We start from the raw sequence: 19,423 nt of genomic DNA, 5'->3' as shown, positions 1-19,423 counted from the left end.
CCAGATGTTCAGTTCTGCAAGAAATACCCAGACATATAGATTCTTCATCATCGTGAAGGCCAGTGGAAGTGGTATGACAACACATGCGGACGTCATCTCTTTCCCATGGATAACATGCATCATTAGACTGCAAATTTCGAGGTCCCTTCGTATACGATCGCATGAATACGATCACAACCACATGTACCTAGCCTTCGACAGGTGAATCCCGGTTTTCTCTCGTCCTCGTCGTCAAATGTCGTTTGGCCTTGCATGCCGGACCACCTTCTCTCAGGATGCCCAAGTAGAGCTCAACAAGTCATGGCTACTTCGGCTTCCCATCAATTGAAGGATTACTTCGCCTTGAGTTGGTTGGCGCCACAGGTTAGCCGGTCGCTTGATACTCATACTGTGAGTTCTACCACCGCCTCATACCTGAGCTGTGGCTGACGAGATTGAGCACAAGCATTCTAGCGGCAACGGAATTCTGGTGTACCCAAATGTCTGTCCATCACCGAGGTCCAAAGTTATACATACTCATGGACTTTCTCCGTGACAGCTCAGGCTTCCATCACCAAACCTAGGTAAGTACTTACCTTGTCTTTTCATAGGAATGCCAATCACTGAAGTAAGGTAAGCATAGATACCTACATCCGTTACCACATGCACTCTCAAGTTATCAAGGAACAACCTGAAACTCTTCGAACTTGATGATACTTTCCCTGCATTACTATAGTGGGAGCATACATCTTGATCCAACTGTCTTTCTCACACCGGCGGAGGTGTGTAACTTTAACAGGACAGCAACGCCATAATAAGAACAACAGCTGATGTGGTATTATAGGAAAGCAAGCTCAACTCAAACCTTCAGCCAGACGAATATTCACCACCCAGATTACCTTGCTGAGATCTGATGCCTGATCTCAACTTCTCAAGTTCTCCTTCAATTTCATGTAACATGTCGCATCAGTCACTTAGCCGTCATAACCCATTCAATCGACCGCATGCTTACGGTTCTGGATGCTCTGATACCCCTTGTGGTACGATGCCAACAGCATGAGGAAATGCTTAGGCCAACACCTCGTTATGGTTCATTCTCCTAGTATCTGGACTAGTTGAGATGTTCCCAGGGCATAATAACAAATATGGAGGCCCTTGTATCAAGAGATATGGTCAAATATCGCATTTGATCTTTCTCCAGCTAGGTGGACCGTTTCGAGCATCTTCCTGATGGTCTGTGATCTTGAATGGAGGAAGTCCTCTCGAAATCGACACTTAGCTCTAAGCTAGGAGACCCGATTGAGAGGCCATCCCTGGTGTAAGGATGCGGCTGCCTCCTACCCATCGTACCATACCTACCCTGTCTTGACTTGCGTCGTAAGTTCTCTACGGTCGACAGTTGTACGAGGTCAATCCGACTAGAACCACATCCCTTTATCTTTCGGGTCACTTACAGCCACGTTGCAGTGTTTGTCAGGTGCCCACGGATTACACAGCACAAAATGTGGGCAAGCGTGTAGGCTTTTTCAATGCGCACGGGTCCTCGGAGTACCTACATAGACCACAGCGAAGTAAGGGCAGTTCCAGTTCTCCACTCCCCAGCTCTTTCGCGACGATCTTTGACCTGAGTCATTCAAACCATTTTGGAGAAATGCAAGCGATCCATCACGCTGCAGTCGCAAATTTTTCCGCAAGGGGTTTAATGGGGATATTTAGCCTTGGCGCACACTTTGGCGGATATAGAAAATTGGGGGTTCTCAAATAGCTGCAAGCTGCAAGCGGAGCGAGCCAACATCTCAGAATCGACAGGTTGGGCGACGGATGAACCGTTGCTCGCACGCTTGAGCATCTTAGACTGAACACAGTCCTGAAGTTTAAAGTGTCTAGTGTGTTCGTAGCCGCGGGAGCTAGGGTCACGGCGCAAAACATGCCCGCACGTGGCGGATCATCTTGATCTTCAGTGTCAATGCACGTATGGCTAGCAGTTGTCAGGAGAATGCCTTTGTTATTGTTCCTGTCTATTCAACAGTTGACATCTGCGGCACTAAACTTCTTCGGCAACATTTGCGAGTTTTTCTAGCTCTTCGTTTGCGGCTCGGCCGTTTGATAAGGGTTCGGACATCTTAAATTAGTTCATCGGCTGTAGGACTACTTCCGTAGAAACTGTCTATCAAATACGTAACTTCTCAACAATTGCGGATACTAATTGTCTCTGCGCGAGTGATCTCATGCCCAAGCGAAGTTTTCAAGGAGTTCAAGGGAACTTTTAGAAAATTAGAGGTGATCCAGTCGCTCCCGCTAGAAACGGGATCAAATAATTCCATCTGTCGAGCAGGGAATAACTTGATTTTGCCCGAAATTCCGGCTCCACATATGTTGAGAAGCCGGCAATCTCATTATCCCCGCAACAATATATTAACTACTTTACCTTTCGCTATGGCGGTGAAAGATCCTAAACTGGGGTGGCTTTCTTGCGAAGATATTCCCACTGAACAAGCTTGCACGCAGAATGTGGAAGATCATGCACAACACATTTCTTCTTTCCGCCCCCTCAACGGCAACATGTGCCACGCCATTGCTCTTGGGCATGGCAGACACATGCTTAAGATGTCAAAGCATACGAGCCGCATCTGTATGTAAGACCATTTGCTGATTACTAGTAGTTCGGCCGAGGCTTTCGGACGTTTTCAACGTCCCGTCACGCGCTAAGTTCTCAATTCGGACGGAGAAGGCTCCGCGAGCTGATTTTGACGTGCCTAGTGCTCTTTGGCCGCCTCGTGTCCGCGGCCGGCCGAGGAGCAAATATTGCCCTTTCGGGACTATGGACACTGTGCCTCTCAGATTGTCAGCTCGTTTCTCTCGTTCCTCGCTTTCGGGAACTTCCATAACTTCAGTTGACCAGTGGACATCTTTGAGAATGAAAGATAGGTGTGCGTCCATATGTGTGTGTGCGTGTGCGTGTGCGTGTGTGTGTGATCAGACTCGCACTAAAGCACCCCGCCGAGATGCTAGTGTGATCCTGTGTGATCCCCCCATTGCGAACATCGTTCGAGTGGGTTCTGTTTTCGAGCTAAGATACTGGTGGAATATCCCGACCTATCCGCCCCCTCAACGGTTTTTGTATGTGTTGCTTGCCCGCTTCATAGATTGTATGCGCGGGTTCCACGGCTGCTTCTCAACTCGAAGAGACAGACTTCGATTCTTTCGCACATCTCTCGATCCGGAGCCCCACGCGTCTCGGGCCCATTACCGTGGTAGGATACCAAATCCGAAAGACTCGAGCCTCGTGGATGGCTGACTCCAGTGCCGGCGCAAGGATCCAGGTTGGCGATCTACATCAGCCGACCTCGTTTGGGATGGGTCCTTTTGGTGCTACTCCAACTGTCCAACAGAGATGGATGCGCACCAAATCTTGAACTTTCACCCCGCATTCCCCGACTAATACGAAAACTCACGCACTATTGGGAGCGTACAGCTTGGCTCTGCCGCCCGCGCCGTTTGTTGTGCATCGAACACCAGCTGTCCAGGGCGCCTATGCCCTCGACGGGCAGCCACCATCGCGGCCAGACACACGACAGCTTCACACCCACAAGTCCAAGATCAGAGGAACATCGATGCCTGATTGGGACAGAGTTCCTGGTTCCTGGTGTCCGTCGACATTGTGTCTCACAATCACATGCGCTTTCGATAGCAAGATTCTCATGCCGTTCCGTTCGACCAGACCGCCTCTACTCAGTCTTTCTGCCCCCCTTGTTCCCCTGCGCTTACATGCTTTCGACGTTTGCGACTAAGCTTAAGAATCCCACCATTTTCTGCCGCCCGACATACCGAGGCGGGAGCGCGGGGCTTGATTGTGACTCTGCGTATTCCCATGTGAATCTCGAGTCTTGTCCTACGTCAATAAGGCTGTTTCGTTTCGTTTGCTGTGCCGCAGCGGGATCACTGACATCCCCGATCAATGGGTATCTTGAACTGCCGTGGGTATTCGGCCGTCTCTTCCCGCGCAGAAGCGACCCGAATACGTCTCTACATCCCGGCAATAAGCCCCGCTACCCCATGGGGAACGTTGCATTCCCGGTTTGTTCACATCCAATATTTTTTATGCTGGGTTAGCTTGAGGAGTCGAGCACGAGTACGATACCCGCTCGACTAGTGAGGCCCACGACTCAGTCGGCGGGGACTGAGCTACTCCTCCTCCCTTGCCCGAGCTCCTGCTAAGCTCGCAAGTGCCCCCATTCGCAATTAGCTGGATGGCGTGGGCCACACTTAGACTAAAAAGAAATGCCAGGGGTGCGCAATCCGATGGTGGGTGCGGCTTTGAAGTTCACCGGTCAATCCACACTAGATCGAAATTTGCCCTGGAATGTCGTTCCTGGATCGTCGTGGAGAATTGACTTAAATAGACCGCGGGAAGCCCTCTCCACGATGGCATTCTCCTTTGAGTCGTTCGAGGCAGCTCATTCGGATCGTCTTCAGCCAAGCTCCATCGTTTGGGTCTATCCTGTGGCTCGCAGCTAGCTCCATCCTCCCTTTGGTTATTCCCAGTTTGTCCAGTGGATCTACCCGGCAAACATTCGTCTCTTTTCACACCATGCAGCTTCCCACTCTCGTCTCGTCCCTCTCCCTCCTGGGAGCCGCCTTGGCGGTTTCGGACCATGTCCAGCCCTTGGAAGATAGGGCGGTGGCCAACGCGACGGTCGTTCTCAAGACAGCAACTGTCGTCGGAAACGTCATGAACAATGTCGAATCTTTTGGCGGCATTCCCTACGCCAAGCCGCCTACCGGACAATTGCGATTGAAGCCTCCCGTGCGCCTCACGGACAACATTGGAACCTTTGACGCCACCGGCCCGGCGGCTGCCTGCCCGCAGATGGTCTCCTCCTCCGACAGCGACAACATCCTCTTCAACCTGCTGGGAGACATTGCGAATCTCCCTTTCGTCCAGAAGGCGACTGGCCAGACCGAGGACTGCCTTACCATCACGGTGGCTCGTCCCCAGGGCACCACAGCAGATGCGAAGCTGCCCGTGCTCTACTGGATCTTTGGAGGTGGATTTGAGGTATGCCCAACGCCATCTGAACTTTTGACCAATTCATCCAAAGTACTGACAAGGATTTGAACAGCTCGGATGGTCCTCCATGTACGATGGAACTGGCCTTGTCCAGCATGGTGTCGATATCAGCAAGCCCTTCATTTTCGTCGCCGTCAACTACCGAGTCGCCGGCTTTGGCTTCATGCCTGGCAAGGAGATCCTCGCTGACGGTTCCGCAAACCTTGGTCTCCTCGACCAGAGAATGGGTCTCGAGTGGGTTGCAGACAACATCGCGGCTTTCGGTGGCGACCCGGACAAGGTCACTATCTGGGGCGAGTCTGCAGGCGCAATTTCCGTCTTCGATCAAATGGCTCTCTACAACGGAAACAACAAGTATAATGGCAAGGCGCTCTTCCGTGGTGCCATCATGAACTCTGGCAGCATCGTCCCTACCGACCCCGTCGATTGCCCCAAGGGCCAGGCCGTGTACGACAAGGTTGTCTCAGAGGCAGGATGCGCCGGCAAGGCCGACACGCTGGCCTGCCTGCGCGGAGTCGACTACACTACGTTCCTCAACGCCGTCACGTCTGTCCCTGGAATCCTCTCCTACAACTCCTTGGCCCTGTCCTATCTGCCCCGACCAGACGGCAAGACTCTTACTGCAAGCCCTGATGTCTTGGCCAAGAACGGCCAGTACGCAGCTGTGCCCATGATTATCGGAGATCAAGAAGACGAAGGCACCCTTTTCGGCATCTTCCAACCCAACCTGACTACCACTGAGAAGCTCGTCACCTACCTCAAGAACTACTACTTCGCGACTGCCACCACGGCCCAGATCACTGCCTACGTTGCCACCTACGATGATGGCGTGACCGCTGTCATCAACGGCAGCCCGCACCGCACCGGTCTCCTGAACGAGATCTTCCCCGGCTTCAAGCGTCGTTCCGCCGTCCTTGGCGACTTGGTCTTCACCCTGACTCGCCGCGTCTTCCTCACCATTGCTAACTCCGTGCAACCCACTGTACCTTCGTGGTCATACCTCTCATCGTACGACTACGGTACCCCGATCCTGGGTACTTTCCACGGATCGGACTTGCTCCAGGTCTTTTACGGTATCAAGGACAACTATGCCGCGCGAAGCATCCGTACCTACTACACCAACTTTGTCTACGCCTCGGACCCCAACGTCGGCCTCAACGGAGCGTACCCGACCTGGCCTCAGTGGTCGCAAGGCCAGAACTTGATGCAGTTCTTCGCGGACAAGGCTAGCACCCTAAAGGACGACTTCAGAAAGTCGAGTTCAGACTGGATCTTGAACAACGCCGGAAGCTTATACTTCTAGTTACTTCTAGTCTAGCTACGTCGGAATGGCAGCTGGGGTTGATGGAGTCGGCAAAAAGGTGCAATGATTGATGATGATTGACGATTAACTGGGTAAATCCGGCTACTACATAATGGAATAAAATCTAATTTCTCACTGGGCATGAAAGAGTCACTTCATTTTTGCAATTGATGCCGTCTGGAAATCCAAGCGAAGAAGTAAAACATTTTCAATGCCCTGAAAACTTGACTAGACTTACCATATACATTGTTGATTGGTCTTCGTCTTAGCTACCAAGTTTGCGCCGTCGTTTCTATACTTCTACGGTCCAGGACCATCGTGTCGCAAAAAGAGGTCGTGACGAGGTCTCATTGAGTCATTGGGACTGCATCGGCCCTCGTTAGCCCGAACGCCCGAGCACAAGACACGATTTTCTCGTTGCCGGAACGTCGATCGTCTTGCGGGTGATGCTTAAAAAACAAGCCTTCCCCTTCATAGTTGCAAATAACTTTGTTGGTAAGACGTCTGAGTAGCGTTATATTAATCTCAACATTAACCACCATTTGGGTCCGGTCTTCGCGTTAAGAATTTGAGATGGCACAGAAACCATTTCTGTTGAGGTGGGGGATAATGGCCACCGGAGCCATGTCCGAGTGTATGTCCATTTCAACTATCCCCCTAAACCAGTCCAACTCTCTCACGCGGAACGATGTCGCTGACACATCGCAGATTTCTGCAGAGACCTCCTAACAAACCCAGCTATCCGCGAGGTGACTGACGTTAAGCATGCCATCACTGCAGTCTCATCGTCGAAAGACCCTTATAAGGCGATCGAGTTCCTCGCTCGCATTGATCACCCCGCACCTACTGAAGTTTCCATATTTGGATCGTACGCAGCACTCGTACGAGACCCAAATGTTGACATTGTTTACATTGCCACACCGCATAGCCACCATTTCCAGAACGCGATGCTGGCGCTGCATGCGGGAAAGAGTGTTTTGTGTGAGAAGGCTCTTACTGTCACTGCTGCGCAGGCACGACGACTGTACGACACTGCGAGTCAGAAGAAGCTCTTCTTCTTGGAGGGTGTCTGGACGAGGTTCTTCCCGCTAAGTGTCAAGATACGCCACTTTGTCCGCAGCGGAGCTATCGGCCAGGTTTATCGTGTTACTGCAGACTTGTCTCGAGCGAACGGCAGCAAAGATTCAGGAAGCGAGAGACTCAATTACGAAGATTCCCATCGCATGGTCAACCCTGACTTGGCTGGAGGTGTCCTCCTTGGACTCGGAATCTACCCACTGACCTGGGTTTTCCAAATTCTCTACCACCTTCAACCTGAGAATGAGAAAGAACCGCCACAGATCCTATCAGCTGTTCAGAAATATTCCACGGGAGTCGATGAGTCGGCCACAATTATTCTCCACTTCCCAGAGCACGGCACAGTGGGTATAGCCACTTCATCGCTTCGGGTTGCGACAGATCCTGGCAATTCCAGAAACCCAGCGATCCGAATCCAGGGTTCACATGGCGAGATACAAGTGGAACACCCGGCGTATAAACCTCAGTGTTTCAAGATAATCACTACATCGGAGACAGGAGCTGATGAGAAGGTTAATGAATGCCCTCAGCCGCAAGATAGCGAAAGGAGTTGGGGAAATGGCACATTCTGGGAAGCAGACGAAGCTGCACGTTGCATAAGGGACGGCAAGTTGGAAAGTGATACGATGCCTTGGTCTGAGAGCATACTCATCATGGAAATCATGGATAAGGTATTGAAGGACGCCGGAATATTCTATCCTGAGTTGATCGCCACAGACGAGTATGATCCTCTTAGTCCGCTCAATACCGGTGGATGATTGATAGTGAATGGTTCTGGTCACACCTCAGGCCTACATAAGTACTTATGTAGAAGGTGAACAGAAGCGATCTTGGACTTTACTGCCCATACCGTATGTGTGTCACAACAAAACAATCATTTCTCGCTTGGCCTTTGCCATCGAGGACACTTATAGAGCAAAGTAGTGCTTTCAAGTCAATTGGAGGTTTCCATACGAGACCGAACGAATATCTACCAAGTAGATACTAAGTTTATGGCCGTGACATTGACAGGTCTGGCAGGAGACCTGACTCTGACCAAGCTCAAATTGTACGACCTCCCTATTTCTAGCCAAATTGTGGGAACAACGAAACCCCACAGTATCGGAACCTTACTGAGAGCCCCAGGTCTTCTGCAGGTACTCCTCAATGGTGGTTGGTTTGAAGGCAGGAAGCAATTTGTTCCACTCATCAGTGGTAGCCCAAGTGCCTCGAGCAGTCGAGATCGTCGCTCCGATGACGACTACGTTTCTGAAGTACTCCTTCTGCTCCGCTGGAACGCCAGGAAAGTCAATGGCGGGGAAGAAGTCTGTCTTGACAATGCCTGCCTTGAGATCCTCAAGCTTCAATCTGTCAATCTTGAAGGGTTTTCCTGCAATGAACAGTTAGTTATTCAAATCCAGTTGCCAAAGTTGCAATGAACACGGTTGATGGACGAACCTCTGCACTTCTCTCCCAACTTGATGAGTTCTCCGATGGTGACCTTATCGCCGGTGATGCCGCCTACAACAGGCCATTCGCCTTGGTAATCGACGGCTCGTGCAGCCACTTCGGCGATGTCTTCGATGGTAGTGATTGACATTTCAGCACTCTCAGACCCCTCGAGAATGAACGCAGTGGCCTTCTCAAAATCGATGAAGGTAGCATAATCGATCTGATAGTGCTTGGTGGTCTGATGAGGATACCCCAGGTAGTTCATGAAAGCTCCAGGCTGGAACAAACTGTACTCAATCACCTAAGATTCGGTCAGAATATGAAGCACCAAGTATTCATAGCCCTCAAACCTGACTCACCTTCTCGCTCTTATTGATGTCTTCCAAGTACTTCTTGACTTCCAGCTTGTTGGCATACCAAGACGTGTACTCAATCACATCAGACAGGTCGTTGTTCCTTGAGCCCGAACTATCAGCAACCAGCAAGAATATCGAGGATGATGAAAGTAAGGAGAAATACTTACGTCGCCCACTCACTCGGAGCAAAGCGCTTCACCCCAGCCTTGATTGATGCATCGATAAGACGCTTGGCTGTTTCCGCATTTGGGTCGGTGTGGGCCACGATGAAAGAGAGAACAGTCTCAACATCGGTGAGAATTTCTACCAGCTCCTTCTCGTCTTGATAAGAAGTCTGGATGTACTTCACTCCCTGAAATTGTGGTAGAGATGAAGGGTCCTGGGCTATCGTTAGAAAAAGAGGACGGACATCTTGTGCCCAAGTAGACTGAAGCATTGATCGCTTGGAACTTCCTTCAGGGGTTCGATAGCTTACCTTGCGGACCAATCCAAGGATCTCATGTTTTCCGGCCGCAGCCAATCTGTCAATGACCTCAAGGGCGAGCTCTAAACGTCACTTGTTAGCCGTGACACTCGCACTCAAAGGAGTGGATCGTGGCTCTAGCAAGCAATTCGGAGAGCTCCAACGCTTGAGATTAACCCTCAACTTACTTCCGGAAGCACCAGCGATAGCGACTCTGACCATCTTGGTAAGTTGTGAATTTAACTAGAAGAAAGCGTTGTTCGTGAAAAGATTGTGAGCGGTTGTGTTAGACTGTAGATGGCTATAAGTTCAGATTTGTGCTTCTAAAAGTCAAGGAGGCTCTTATACTTGACAAAATTGCAGATACCAAAGTCCGTCAGCTTCATCAGGCAGGCCATGAACGTCTCCGCTCCGGAATCCGCTGGTGGTCTCTCTCATTGACATCATTTCTGGTCGTCGTGGTGCCATGCATTGACAAAGTAGAATAAGCAGGACTCATTTCAAACGGCACAGCAAGCCACTTCATCCTTTTTTGGGACTTTGTCCAAAATCTCCGCTAGTGGAAGAGAAATGGTCAACGACCCCATCGCGGAAGGATGTGCTACGCTCCGCGCTACAGGCTGGCGGGGTTCCGCATTTCCGCAGCCGTTCAAACTCCGCCGTCAGCATCGGCTCACTTACCCGGCCTATCTCCCCGGCGCCGGCCATATAGCCTCCAATCCTCCCGCACCGGCGGATCGTACACGCTTTTTTCACCGATGTTGCATTCTAGAACCTCAAAGTGTTAATAGCGGAGAGCAACATCCATGCGATTTATGTTTTCATTCGGACCCGTGGCCTTCAATATCGCCATATCCTATCACTGTGCTCTTCCTCTGACAACCAAATTGAGACGCAAAGAAGTCTTACGCCAATAACAGAGATAAGGCTTATCCTGTATTCGATTTTGCATACCATTCCGGCGTAGTTGGCCAATGCATGTTCTCACTAAACGACACCCACTTTGCCAGGAATGTCCACCCCAGAATCATTCCTTGAATTCATGCTTACACAACCTGTCAATCGAAGCTGCCATGCATATGGCGACTGAGGCCTGCAGCATACTACCTTAGATTATCTTACCTGCAGTAAAGAAATCCTATCCATACTATGCCGAACTCCAGGAGGTATGGTGTCGCTGCTGAGAGGTAAGGCTGATAGTTTGATGCTTGTCATCAATCTTCGAGCCGATCGGATGTGAGCCGCGATGAAAGGGACAAAGAATGCACGATTCGCGTTGGACAGTAAGACGACAAGCGTTAGCGCTTCCTTACCGCCTTAAATTGACCTTCGTTCTACCTTAGCCACATGTTAGTTTATTCACTCTGTTGTCACAAGTCCGTGTCAGCTTCAGAAATGCATAACTTAACATGGCATTTTGATTCACAATAGTAATGTTGGGAAAAATGGAACGGCACAAAATATCCTAGTGAAATAAGAGAGTGAATTCCTGGTATGGCATGATGTGACCTCAAGGGCCGATCCGAGCTTTCCTTTGTGCAACGAAGCAAACATGCATGTTTGTTGGCCAAGAGATCGCCCGGCTGCGCGATGCTTCGCGGCAATGCAACCCTTTTACGGCAGGGGCATATGCAGGATGCAGGTGTAATCTGTTTCCTGTTCAGCTCCTGAAGACCATCATGTTCACCTGTTCTTTCAGTGAAAGTAAGGTTGTCGTCTGCCATCCGCGCAAGCATGCATGTGGCGGTTGTGGTGACCGGTATTTTCTCTTAACCAGACCTCTTCTCTGTTTAACCGAATGTGATGAACAACAAACATTTCATACGAGATCATGCCCTGCTTCCGAGCAGTCATGGGGCGATAGGTGCAATATCTCCACCCTTGGGGGTCATAGATACAGTAAGATCCACACCACTCTTGAAACAAAGCACTGTATCTTCAACTTGGAAGTAGTCAAAAGCAGCAGCAGTGGCTTCTAGACTGAAGTCAGTTGGAGCACTATGATAGAATCCACGCTGTTCACAACGGCTAGGGTCCGGTGAGCCCGGGGTATCGCAACAAGCAGAAGAAGCATGAAAGGTTGCTGACCTGGGCTAATGTGCATACAGGTCTTGGTAGTGGAGTGAGCAGCAATCTCGTCAACGTGGCTTTGTACTCGCGCCATTGGTGAACATGGGACTTACCTCCAGGCCATCACCTCCTTCGTGTTTGATCAATCAGGTAAGTGGGAGCAGTTTGCTCCAGATTGAACTCAACTCCTTTATCACAAGTGGAGTAAAGAAACTCAGAACATCCGTATGAACAGCACCCGGGAAACCTCGTGCAGTCTGAACAGTGCTGATCCTAGGTCCCTCAGGAGATGCTGCTTGAGTGTGGTTTGGAATCTTCCTTCAAGCCACTGGCTACAAAAGTAAGTAAAGTATAAAGCCACTCGTTCATTTCCTCTGCTTTCTGCTACCTGCTACTTTACCCTTCATCTCATGATAAATTACATATCGGTCGCTTCAGATTACTATTGGCCTTACACCTCTGACATAATCCTCGTTCCTGGACCTTCAGGATGAGTGTACAAGGACCTGAAGCCGCGGTATGTTCGAATATTGGTTCTTTTGGCGTCCAAGTAATGTAGACTGAGCAGCTTGCTTGTATATCCTGTAATCCGAGCCGCACAGCCTTCAATGAAGTCATACAAGGCCGATTGACGAGAGTTCTGTCCTTAATCGTCGACACATTGCTGACTCAATTTCTAGTGCAAGAATCTGGAAGAAGCCGGGCTACAGCCGCGGCTTATCTACTCTTCTGAAGACAGATATCGCGACGAGGTGAAACCACACTGGTCACTTACCGCTCAACTCACGCCGTATTACGTTGTGCAACCCTATTCTACACATGAATTATCTCAAGCAGTCGAGATTTTGGCAAAAGCTGAGGATTGTATCTTTGCGGTAAGAGGTGGGGGACACTGCGCGTGGGCCGGTGCCAGCAACTGCGAGAATGGAATCTTGATCGACCTTTCTAAATTAAACGGCGTTCAGTATGACGCTGATCGCAAGATTGTCACTGTTCAAGCTGGTTGCATATGGAACGACGTGTATCAGGCTATCGAGCCCCATAGTGTAACCGTCAATGGCGGTCGTGATGCTGACGTGGGCGTTAGCGGACTTCTATGCGGCGGCGGCCTTTCTTGGTTGCTACCTCGACATGGCTTTGCCTGCGACACAGTTGTCAACTACGAAGTTGTCCTTGCCAGTGGCGATATAATTAACGCCAACAAGAGCGACAATGCCGACCTCTTTATTGCCCTCAAGGGAGGAGCCTGTAACTTTGGAATCGTTAGCCGCTTCGACTTGGAAGCGTTTGAAGCAACGGAGGTTTGGGGTGGACTGCATATTTGCAACACGTCGTCCACCTCTACCAGCATCCAAAACTTTGTCAACTACGTTCATAATATTGAGGAGGATCTAGACACTTCTTATGGAATCATGTGGGGTTGGCAGCCAAGTTTGAGAACAAACATGCTTACGTTTGTGATATGCAATACTCAAGGAGTGGCCAACCCTCCGATGCTGGCAAAGGTCCTGGAGATCCCGGCTGTAGTGAGCACAGTCCAACATCAAAGTGTAGCAAGTCTTGCTCTGAACATGAAGTCGCCATTCTCATATCAGTAGGTCATCATGTCTAAGCTAGATGCCCCCGAAATCCGGCACTGAGTCTGACCGGAACATCTGATTAGTAACAAGTGGTTATCGGCTACGTTCAAGAACAGCACAGAAATTCTTACAAAAGCAGCCGAGCTCCATGCAGAGTGCGTCACCAAACTCAGTGCGACGATTCCTACCGATGGTTTTAGCACTATGTGCTTTGCACAGGCTCTTCCTACACTCTACGCCAAACGGAGCCAGGAAAGAGGTGGCAACGTTCTCGGTGTAGATCTGCTGAGTGGAAATTGCATCACCTTCCTTGCTGCTGCGCATATCAAAATGGAGGAGCATGTGGAAGATGGATTTCGTATCTTGCAGGAGTGGCACGATGATCTAATCCAATATGCCAAGGACCGGGAGCTTTTGGAGGGGTGGCTGTACCTCAACTACGCGGACAAGTCGCAGAACCCGCTGCGGGCCTATGGCGAGGAAAATATTAGCAAGATCCAAGCCGTGGCTCTCAAATACGATCCAGACCGTGTCTTCCAGGAAAAGTGCCCTGGTGGATTCAAGATCACAAACATCTAGACTTCTGGCCGCTGAATAGCCATCAGAAAACGCCCAGCATACTAAGGTTGGGGTCGGTATCATTTCCGTAACATCAGATGCAGTGAGGGTGGGTGGATTCACTCAGGACTCTTGCTTTGCGCTCAGTTAAATAGACATAACTTTACGAAACTACAAATGCGCGGCACTGATCTCGTATACGACAATTGGGACTCCACTACTACCTTGGTTTCTTTGGTCAATCCAATTGGGGATGGTGGTTAAACATTGCAGTCTTAGATGGCAACATCAAAGACAAGCGAGTTAATATCCTTAGTGCTTACAGCTTCGAGAAGAATGGTTGACAGCGTGACATCGGCTGGATACTGTGGCTACTTGGAGGACAAGGGCCGTCCCACCGGCCGGCCGGGCCCTGGTGTCTGTTGATTTTAGCCCATGGGTCGTCCGGGGTGTCACACTGGGGCCGTGATAATCAATCTACGAACTGCCCTATGGGAACGCCTAGGACTGCGGGACAGAAACCTATTGCATCGGATTGCTTTGCCACATCTGCCGCTCCCCGGCTCTTAGCACACTGCAGTTTAATAATCCTTACTGATGACCCGTCGACGACAAGGCCTTTTGGGCCCGGCGGGGTTCTCGTGCAGAAGCGCACCGTTGAACAACATGCGATCAATTGGACTAGGCGACGTTTGTGCAGTAGCCCGAAGGCAATGGACTAGGATGATTTGACCGCAGTCCGTTGGGTCCGAGCCTTTAAAAGTTTGGAAATGACCCTATTGTCTTGAGAATGATTCTCCTTCGATTGTTGTGCGCCCTATCATTCAGACTGCCGACTCTCTCGACTTTGTACAATGGCTATCATTCGTGGTCTGAAAGCGGCGGCTTTGATCGCCCTCGTCTCGAGCCAATCTCAGCTTGCGATTGCTGCACCAGCAGCTGCCAAGTTCGCCAAGAGGAACACGACGGACCTCCATGACTCCTACGACTACGTGATTATCGGCGGAGGCTTGAGTGGTCTTGTGGTTGCCAACAGACTGACCGAAGATCCAGAGGGTAAGCGAATGATGCGCTCTTGGGATAGCGGACTGATTTGCTGCTAACCGACATTCCTAACAGTGACTGTCTTGGTTGTCGAGTATGGAGACTTCGACGTCAGCTGGGACGTGGCTATTCCCTACTACGCTTCTAACCTACACCCCAACGATTTGATTCAGTTCTTGTCCATCCCACAGCCTGGTCTGAACAACAGAACTTCTGGTGTTCAGACTGGAACAGTAGTTGGGGGCGGGTCTACGGTCAATGGCATGGCGTTTGATCGCGGCTCGAAAGCCGACTACGACGCGTGGGAGGAGCTAGGAAACCCGGGTTGGAATTGGGACAGCCTTTTCCACTACTTCAAGAAGGTTTGCAAAGATCGATGGTTGACACGAGGCTCAAATACCAGTGCTGACTTGGTTTCCCAGTCATCTACGTTTACTCTTCCCGCGCCCGAGTATGTTGAGAAGTACAACTTTAGTTACGACCCAAGCACCTATGGCGATGGTCCTCTCCAGGCCGGCTTCCCCTCGTGGCAATGGCCCGACAGAGGTTCGTGGAAACCTGAACTCCTTCCCCTGCTTAGTACAAGACTTTGAGTCGGAACTAACACGAACGCTTTGTGCCTAGATCTTCAGAGAAAAGCCTGGATTGAGGACATTGGCGTTCCTGTGCTCGATGATCATGGTGCAGGTGGGAACAATGTTGGCTTGGCTCAGCTCCCCCAGAATCACGACCCAAAGAACGTAACTCGGTCGACTTCGAGAACAGCATACTATGAGCCTATCGCCGAAACTCGCAAGAATCTCAACCTCATTGTGAAGCACTATGCTTCAAAGATTGAGTTTGAGGATAAGAAAGCTGTCGGTGTGAACATCATCTCTCGCGAGACTAACGCCACAACACTGGTGAAGGCGAAGAAGGAGGTTGTCCTTGCTGCCGGCGGCGTTCAGACGCCAAGAATCTTGCTCCAAAGTGGTATCGGTCCCGCTGGACTGCTGAAGTCTCTCGACGTCGATGTGGTCGCCGACCTCCCTGGCGTGGGTAGCAACTACCAGGATCACGCATGGATGTTGATGTTGTACACGTACGGCAATCCTCCTGAGCTTGGTAGCGAGGCTATGAACGATCAGGCTTTCTTTAACGCATCCGAGGCCGAGTACTTTGCCAATCGAACTGGACCCTTCACTCACGCTCGTGGGAACAACATCATCTTCAGATCTCTCCAGGATCTTACTCCGGAATATGAGGCCCTAACGGCGTCTGTCGAAGCCCAGAACGCGCTCGACTTCCTTCCTGAAATCTACTCAGAGCACCCCGAGCTTCTCGAGGGCTTCGTCGCTCAGCGTGAGGCTCTCACCAAGCTGTTCAGAAACCCAGAGGCAGGCGTGTTGGAGATTCCCTTCGGTGGCTTCTCTGGTGGTGCAATTGCTTTCCAGAAGCCTCTGTCTCGTGGCACCATCAAGATCAGCTCGACCAATCCTGACCCTGCTAACCCGCCTGTCATCGACTTTGGTACCCTGCAAAACCCTATTGATGTCGATATCGCAGTCCTCAGTGTCAAGGATTTCCGCAAAGTCTGGGATACTCCCACCTTGGCGATTAGGGAGGCTGTTGAGATTTCTCCCGGCGTCAACGTCACATCTGATGAGGCCATTGCTGAAGCTGTTAGAAACGCCCTTTTTGCCAGCTTTGCGCACCCCAGCGGAACAACGAGTTTGCAACCTTTGGAGCATGGTGGCGTTGTGGACCCCCAACTTCGTGTCTACGGCGTTCAGGGACTGAGAGTAGTTGATGCCAGTATCATTCCGCTGATTCCTGCCTGCCATTTGCAAGCTACTATGTATGCCGTGGCTGAAAAGGCTGCCGATATCCTGAAGGAGAATTAGCTCCCACAAATACATATTTGCCGAGGTATCGTTCACGCATCTGATATCCGTGCTGGCGAGGAGCTTTTATTGTCACATATTACGATATTTCAATGATCCTGTTTGACAATGGGATTGATAAAGTGATGATGAGTTTGATCGCCGTCTATAGTTGTTCTAAACATGCCGGACCTGCATTAGGCATAGACCAGGAACGCCACCAAGCCAAGGCGGATGATACGTCGCCTGGACAAAAGACATGTGAAAAGAATATCAAGTCCAACGGTCCTTCCACCAATTGAGTTTGTGATACAAACGCGTCCAGATCCTCAGCTGTGGTCGATCACAGCCACATGGCTTTGCCCGAGAGAAACCGACCGCACATCTTTCCGTTCGCAAGCAAGCCGAGTCACTGGCACCATGGAGCGACCGCCCGCATTCCACAAGCCCGGTACGCAGGGATTTCTTTCACAGCTGAACCGCTGTGTGTAATGTAATGAAACCAATCTCGTCATTGCTTTGATGAAAGAAAGCAGACCTCGGATATCGCCACGCGAATGTCCCCTGAGATTTCCATTCTTCTTCGGACTCTGTGGCTCATATATCTAAAACCTTCGTTCTTTCGATCTGGCTGCAGTAGCCGTTAAAGTTTCCTGAAGCTTTAATCTTGAGCAAAGATGAGGACGTTTGGGGCATTTACTGTTCTGTTATGCAGCATCACAGTCGCAGCTGGTGCCATACCTAGCATCTCCGATTATCCTCCTTGCGCAGTGAGAACGCCCGGATTCTCTCACCGTAAGTCTCAAGCTAAAAGGTGTAGGTTACCTGCATAGTCGATGCACTACCTCAGTCCCCATGTGCTGGTCTCAACCAGACTTGTCTTTGCGCCGACCCGATCTTCAACGATAACGTTGGGGCTTGTGTTAAGAATGGATGCACAGTCAAAGAGGGCCTCAGTAAGCACAAAATCCAAGTTTTCTGGAAGTTTGGTTCGACGCTTACAACGATACAAGCCGTAGCAAACATGACTTGGGCAAACTGTGGCTTTCCATTGACCGACAACACGGCGATACCCCGATTTCTAACAGGCACCCTCTTCATCCTACCATTCATCTTTATGTGTATACGACTCTTAAATAAACTTGTTAACCCATCACCTTGGGGTGCTGATGATGTTTGCATCTTCATCGGTTTTGTAAGTCGGCATCTGGGCTGGCAAGCGGTTATACGGATTCTGACCTCCAAATAGGCATGCGCAACGGCTTTGGTGCCTATTGTGTATCGATGTAAGTGCAAACCTTACTCATTTGTCAAGCCGCCCAAAGTTCCAATCGGTTAACGTCGGTTGCAGTACTATCTATTGGCCTTGGAAGGGATATCTGGACTCTCCAACCATACAAAATCACCGAATTTCTCAAGGTAAGATCTGAACATTACTTACGAGAGGAAAACCATCGATACCCTTCGAGTGCCGCGATATCTTTAGAAAACAGAAACTAACCATTGCTCAGATTCTTTTTAGCACCCAGATCTTTTACATCACTGGTTTGAGTACCATCAAAGCATCCATCTTATTCTTCTACCTTCGCATTTTTCCATCTCTTCGCTTCCGCAGAGTATTATGGGCAACACAAGGCTTCAATGCTTTGTTGTTATTCTTATACCTCATCCTCACGTTCACTCAGTGTCGTCCACTCAACAAATACTGGCTTGGATGGGATGGAGAACAAGCAGGCGTTTGCATGGACTTCAACAAGCTCGTCTTGACCCACGTTGGCTTCAATATTCTCTTGGACATTTGGATGCTGGCTCTGCCACTCACACAGCTTTACAAACTGAATCTCGGATTCAAGAAGAAGATAGGGGTCATCATGATGTTTTCTGTTGGTTTATTGTGAGCTTGAATACTGGCATGAGAGAAAGTATAGTCAGACTGCTAACCGTGTCGAATCAGCCTTACCGCAGTCAGCGCTCTTAGGATCCAAGTCTTGGTCCACTTCGCGACCGCCAACAACATCACTTGTAGGTTTCATCTCTATAGTTGTTCCAATGTTGTTTCCAGAAATCTTCCAAACTTGCAACTGACTCTCTCAGCTGAGGCCTTATGGGTCTATGTCTGGTCCCTCGCGGAACTCGATGTTGGCGTCTTCGTCGCTTGTATGCCTAGCGCAAGTCAACTCTGGAGATGCACCTCTTCCAAGATCAGAACGCTCTCACGCAGATCTGACGAACGGTCTGGGTCAACCACTAAAATGATTCCGTCACCAAAGAGGGCCAGTGCACCAAAGGCTCGGCACTTGTCTCTCGAGTCAACGTCGTCGATAACGAACCGGTCCCCGGTCTAAAGACATTTTAGACGATTGGCCGAGCAGGACCTTCATATCTTAATGCTCAACGCTAGTACATAAGACCGATAAGGCTTAAATTGAGGTTTTCTATTCAGCGTACATTAGTATCCTATTATTATAGTTATAAAGACTTTATAACCGCTGTAAAATACACATATGTATCGATTTAACTTAACATCCTGTCGTATAGTTACAATAGGGGCATTAACGTTAAATATAGAGAACGGTTATCCATTAAAAGTAAGAAATAAGCACGAGGTTCGCCCTAAAATAGAGGGTAT

The 19,423-nt window shown here is 50.0% G+C and overlaps 6 protein-coding genes across 6 annotated transcripts; 5 read left to right on the top strand and 1 right to left on the bottom strand.

The window, feature by feature from the left end:
* Window positions 1-3,847: 3,847 nt before the first annotated feature.
* HER10_EVM0012936 (carboxylesterase) lies at window positions 3,848-6,353 on the top strand (the record flags this gene model as incomplete). Its single annotated transcript, XM_035482311.1, has 2 exons — window positions 3,848-5,038; window positions 5,103-6,353. Exons 1-2 carry the CDS (start codon window positions 4,571-4,573, stop codon window positions 6,351-6,353), a joined length of 1,719 nt encoding a protein of 572 aa, XP_035328656.1. The 5' UTR covers window positions 3,848-4,570.
* Window positions 6,354-6,926: 573 nt separating this feature from the next.
* Window positions 6,927-8,188, top strand: HER10_EVM0001183 (oxidoreductase; the record flags this gene model as incomplete). Its single annotated transcript, XM_035470938.1, has 3 exons — window positions 6,927-6,987; window positions 7,062-7,489; window positions 7,550-8,188. The coding sequence occupies 3 exons, from the start codon at window positions 6,927-6,929 to the stop codon at window positions 8,186-8,188; spliced, it is 1,128 nt and encodes a 375-aa protein (XP_035327582.1).
* A 351-nt stretch (window positions 8,189-8,539) lies between these two features.
* HER10_EVM0010231 (uncharacterized protein) lies at window positions 8,540-9,902 on the bottom strand (the record flags this gene model as incomplete). Its single annotated transcript, XM_035479698.1, has 6 exons — window positions 8,540-8,799; window positions 8,868-9,162; window positions 9,221-9,317; window positions 9,385-9,596; window positions 9,693-9,763; window positions 9,869-9,902. The coding sequence occupies 6 exons, from the start codon at window positions 9,900-9,902 to the stop codon at window positions 8,540-8,542; spliced, it is 969 nt and encodes a 322-aa protein (XP_035328412.1).
* A 2,338-nt stretch (window positions 9,903-12,240) lies between these two features.
* Window positions 12,241-13,909, top strand: HER10_EVM0010454 (uncharacterized protein; the record flags this gene model as incomplete). The annotated part of the gene is made up of 4 exons (XM_035479913.1): window positions 12,241-12,267; window positions 12,431-12,668; window positions 12,750-13,344; window positions 13,414-13,909. 4 exons carry the CDS (start codon window positions 12,241-12,243, stop codon window positions 13,907-13,909), a joined length of 1,356 nt encoding a protein of 451 aa, XP_035328436.1.
* Window positions 13,910-14,742: 833 nt separating this feature from the next.
* On the top strand, window positions 14,743-16,815 carry HER10_EVM0011686 (GMC oxidoreductase; the record flags this gene model as incomplete). The annotated part of the gene is made up of 5 exons (XM_035481110.1): window positions 14,743-14,944; window positions 15,008-15,294; window positions 15,355-15,478; window positions 15,557-16,007; window positions 16,041-16,815. The coding sequence occupies 5 exons, from the start codon at window positions 14,743-14,745 to the stop codon at window positions 16,813-16,815; spliced, it is 1,839 nt and encodes a 612-aa protein (XP_035328540.1).
* Window positions 16,816-17,911: 1,096 nt separating this feature from the next.
* HER10_EVM0006034 (uncharacterized protein) lies at window positions 17,912-19,050 on the top strand (the record flags this gene model as incomplete). The annotated part of the gene is made up of 7 exons (XM_035475632.1): window positions 17,912-17,989; window positions 18,044-18,080; window positions 18,146-18,213; window positions 18,306-18,688; window positions 18,749-18,816; window positions 18,889-18,951; window positions 19,016-19,050. The coding sequence occupies 7 exons, from the start codon at window positions 17,912-17,914 to the stop codon at window positions 19,048-19,050; spliced, it is 732 nt and encodes a 243-aa protein (XP_035328051.1).
* Between the last annotated feature and the right edge of the window lie 373 nt (window positions 19,051-19,423).

The sequence above is a fragment of the Colletotrichum scovillei genome (assembly GCF_011075155.1).
Source record: "Colletotrichum scovillei strain TJNH1 chromosome Unknown Contig00010, whole genome shotgun sequence".
NCBI lineage: Eukaryota > Fungi > Ascomycota > Sordariomycetes > Glomerellales > Glomerellaceae > Colletotrichum > Colletotrichum scovillei.
This window is presented reverse-complemented; position numbering and strand designations above follow the sequence as displayed.